This window comes from Pygoscelis adeliae, unplaced genomic scaffold (assembly GCF_000699105.1).
Source record: "Pygoscelis adeliae isolate BGI_AS28 unplaced genomic scaffold, ASM69910v1 Scaffold673, whole genome shotgun sequence".
In the NCBI taxonomy this organism is placed as follows: Eukaryota; Metazoa; Chordata; class Aves; order Sphenisciformes; family Spheniscidae; genus Pygoscelis; species Pygoscelis adeliae.
Genome location: NW_008824383.1, coordinates 179,067 through 183,660, shown reverse-complemented (window position 1 = coordinate 183,660; position 4,594 = coordinate 179,067). Strand labels below are relative to the sequence as shown.

Here is a 4,594-nt window from a genome sequence, read left to right as displayed (position 1 = left end):
AGCACCCAGCACCCTGGATCAAGGAGGGGCACCCACGCAGGATGAGACCCTTTGCACTGTGTGCCTAGTTTATCTGTAAGCAGCTGCACAGCCCGACTGCCTTTTAAAGTAGCCACCTCCGTGGTGCCACGCCGAGGAGCAAGGTGCCAGTGACATTTGCTCTGCGAAGAACGCGGAAGGCAAAAGTGCCTTTTTTTTAGGGAAATGGTGCCCCAGGGCAGCGATGGCTGCAAGGGACGAGGTAGGGCACGTTTGCCAGATGATGGCCCTTTGGGGATACCGATCAGTGGTGCAGCGCGCAGCAACTGGAACCCCGCCAGACCCCTGCACCACTTTTTCCTTTTTTTTCCTCCCCCCTCCCCTCTTGCAAAAACTAAAGCCTGCGTGAGGTCCAGCCCATCTCCCCCCTCCTTCCCTCTCCCCTGCAAGTTTTGTGGCTCAGCCAGCGCTGCCACCGGCCAGCACAGGCTGCTTGGGAGAAATTAGCGATAGCCAGTTCCCAGCAGGCAGGGTTCCTGCCTGCGATTTTGCATTAGTCAGAGCATTGTTTCTCCTGCGGCAGCGCAGTCCTTTTCTGGGAAGGTTTTGTCTTTGCCAGGAGAGGCATGAGTATAGCGTGAGAGGAAAAACACCGATTGCCTTTGCTTGGCAGCCCAGTAGTAAGCATTTCCCCATGTTTCTACACGACTGTGTGGAAATACTCATCTGTGTCTTTTAGAGAGAAGCAGTATCCTTTTGGAAGGGGCAAGGGGGAAGGAAGAAGTCAGGTTTCCGTGTAATAGATAATGTTTTACGAGTGCTGCTGGCCGTCGGTGGTCTCCAGAGGATCCAGGACACAGGTGCTGGTACTGGGAGAAGCTGGGCAGAGCGGATTACTTAGAGAAGAAAGGGTGGGCAGGAGCTGAGCTGATGGTAAAGGATGGGGAGGACGAGGGCAGGTGACAAGGACTAGCTGTGGGAAAGGGGGGTAATTCCCAGCACTGGGAGGGGACAACAGTGCTGTTTTTGGTTACCTGGTATGGGAACGCCTCGTCTTCCTCTCTGGAAGGCATCACTCTGAGATGCACTGCCTTCAAGTACCACTTTTCTCAGCTGGTATGCTTGCGCAATGTCCCCTTCAACCTGACAAAGATGATCCACCAGGATGAATGGCATCTACTCCGTAAGTGTTCAGCATGGCCCACCCCTCCCTGGCAGGGCCCGCGGCTCGTGCTCTCCCTTTCACATGAAAAACACAGCAATGAGATGCTAGTTTACAGAGGAGGGGGCTGAGGAGGCAGGATCCCACCGGGGCCCAGCCATCAGCAATTTTCACCCTCATTTTCACTTGCAGGTCACTACGGTTGGTCCAGGAAAGCATGAACACCACACACAAGGGTTTTTAAGCTTGTTGAATGCAACCTGCTCTTAGCCACCTTTCACAGGCAGATCACCTCTCCCCTCGCCTCTCTAGGGGTCTGCAGACACCAGCTTGAAAACCTGCGTTCTGGTGTCATTGGAAAAGGTCCAGCAGGAGACGTGTCAGAAGCTGATGACAGAAGCCACGTGCTAAACAATTATGGCAGAACCTGTCTGCATGGAAACTCCCAGGCATTTAGAAACTGGAGCATTTCTGTCCATCCAAGTTACTTTAAACTCTAGAAGGAAATAAGAGAACAAAGAACGTATCATGGTGTGTCTGCATAAAACCATGCTGCACCCACATCCTGAAGGTCATACAGCTTCAGCTGTATGATTATATGTTCATATGATAGTGGGAAGTTTATAGCACAACTACAAAACCGCTAATTTGTAGCAGCCTTGCTACAGGATCACTTTCTACTTGCAGGTACTCACTTGTAGGTCTGGGATTACTCCTACTGTGGATCTGCCTGGCATGGGCCAGCTGCACTCATGGCTATTTCTAGGTGTCCCTCCACTTTCTCCTGCGCTGGAAGGCTTGTCCATGGTAACACCCACTCTTAATTTCTTGGGTTTGGTGGAAACAGACTTGGGAAGGATCACGGCCAGAGTCCTGGGCATGGCTGCAGCTCTTCTTTTCTGCGGGTGCATCGTGGCAGCAGTCAGCTTCTTCTGGGAAGAAAGCCTCACCCAGCACGTTGCAGGTCTGCTGTTCCTGACAACAAGTAACGTGTCATTCCAGCATGCTAATTATGGATGAAGGCTTCACCAGGTTTCCCTCAGGTAGGCAGCACGCGCTGCCAGTAAGTGGAGCACGCCTTTCCTTCTGATCTCCACTTACTGTGCCTTGCATGAAGTGAGTCACTTACTCATACAAGTGGAATAACCAATAATTAGAAACAAAAAAACTGTGAAAAATGCTCTAGGCCTCATGCACCAGTAGGAAAGGACCACGGGGCTAAAACAACTGCTCCCTCCTCTTTACATATGAAGTGCTCGCCCTCTTCTCCAGAACAGAACAGTCCCTCGCTGCAGTTTGCAGTCCTTGCAGACGGTGGACTAAATATTTCTTTTAACACTGAAGTAGGAAAGGGGAATCCTTTAAAAAAAAAAAAGTCTCAGTCATACAATTAGAGGTTGTTTAGAGGGGGAAGAAAGGTAAACTCTGCAAACATGAAGCCAGCATGAGTTTGAACCATCCAAACTCACAAGGCTAAGCACAACACCTTCTCTTGTGCCAGAGGAAATATTTTGATTTGAGCAGCTGTAATGCACAGCACAGCTATATTTTTTTAATACATTTGGAAAACACAGGCCTGAGGAAAGGCTCATTGTGCATGGCTAATTTAGCTGCTTAATGAAAAACATAGCCTAATGAAAAACGCTTAAGGGAAAGTGACTCTAAAGAAACCCTAGGCTGGAGAAGGGTGTTGGCAGAGAGCTGGGGGGCGATTTAGCCTGAATGGTTCCTCTGCAGCGGTATGTGGAGGGCCACCTGTAGAGGTAGATGACCTGCTCAATAATCTCCAGATCAGATTACATGCAGCACACGCAAACCAATTTCCCCTGGCTGCTCTGACGCATGCAGCAGGCTCTGCTCCCACAGAGGGGATTTGGCATCACAACGCCAGCTTGCAAGATGTGATTGCGTCCCGTGGGTCAGATCTGATCAGAGATGGAGGCTTTCGCTACCTTGCTCTGTTCGAAGAGCAGGCACAACCAAAATCAGAGAGAAGACTCCCTTATTCTTAAAAGTAGCAACCAAGAAGTTTGCTGGATGCAATTCACAACCACAGAGCTAGGGCTTAGCCTTGCGTAACTGGGTAATACATGAAAACTTTATGAATGCTGGTAACTATCACCTGTGTGCTACCCAAGATAACTTATACCAACAAAGCGGGGTGCAAGCTATTTGATTAGTAATGCCTAACATTGATTTTGTTAGTCACGCTATGCTACATCTCAAAATAACAACATGATTATTTCATTTACAGGAATATTTTGCACTATATCTCTGTGTACCTATGCAGCCAGCATATCATATGACTAAACCACCTCCCTACATTCATCTATAACCTTCCCAATGATGTAGAATATGGATATAGGTAGCTTGTATTTTGTGCTTGTAGTCTGGGATTTACAGTAGCAGCCGGGTATCTTTGCACAGCTTTCCCGTTTGTTAGCAGAGGCAACATTATGCAGCTAAAGTCCACCAGAGACTCCTCCATATGACTGCCCACCTGCCACCAACACCCTTCAGTGATGGCTGAACAGTATTTTTCAGGATTTACTTGAAGAAGCAGAAGTGAAGGGAAAACTAAACTCAGGATTCCAAGCACCAAAGCCTGATTCTTCAAAATCTGACCGTCGTGTTTTACTGGTTCAGCAAGCTGTTCTCTCATGCTGCCCAGCAGAGAGATTTGAAAAGGAGACAGCTCTCAGAGGACAGAGATGGCTCAGGATCAGATGCTTCAGTTCAGCACGCCAAGTCCATGCAGAGGAAGATATTTGCACTGGAAGGTAAAAGGGGGAGGAAAGTTGCTGTAAGAATTTAGGCCTATTTCTATTTTTCAAGGATCTGTACATAAAGAAATTAAGGAAAAGTCACTGTTGCCAAATGAATCCTAGTCAGAATTATACACCCTTCCCCAGGGCATCATCTGTAATGTTTTAATTCAGCACCTTCTGCACTTGAACCTAAAGGAAGGCTTTGGTGCCCCTCTCCTCCCAAAATGCCCAAACAGACCTTTTTCTTTTAAATCAGTGCATGCCTATGTCTCTTTGTGTATCCTTCGTACATGAAGTTCCTGTGTAATTTGTAAATAACCAAGATTTCCATTCTGAGCACCTGAGCTACACTGTGAGAAGGATTAAATTACTCCTGTTCATTCCTGGATGGTCTCTGGGTTATGAGGCATTTGTCAAGCTACAGTATCTGTAGTAAAATACCTACTTCTGTCAAAAGCATTTGTGTCAACTGCAATTTCACAGCAATGGGGAGATGTCAGAAGGGGAGTGGCTTTGCATTTTCCAGCACTTAATGGCACGGACATGCGAGTTAACAGATGAGAGCACCACACTGATCTATCAGTGTCGAGGTTTAACCTCAGTCAGCAACTGAGCACCACACAGGCGCTCGCTCACTCCCCCCCAACCCTGGTGCGATGGGGGAGAGAATTGGAAGAGTAGAAGT

The 4,594-nt window shown here is 48.1% G+C and overlaps 1 protein-coding gene across 1 annotated transcript; it reads left to right on the top strand.

The window, feature by feature from the left end:
- Positions 1 to 204: 204 nt before the first annotated feature.
- Positions 205 to 3,633, top strand: TMEM178A (transmembrane protein 178A). Its single transcript, XM_009320231.1, is given in 5 exon segments — positions 205 to 241; positions 998 to 1,162; positions 1,989 to 2,126; positions 3,396 to 3,446; positions 3,449 to 3,633. Coding segments are annotated over 5 exon segments (576 nt in total).
- The last annotated feature ends 961 nt before the right edge of the window (positions 3,634 to 4,594 follow it).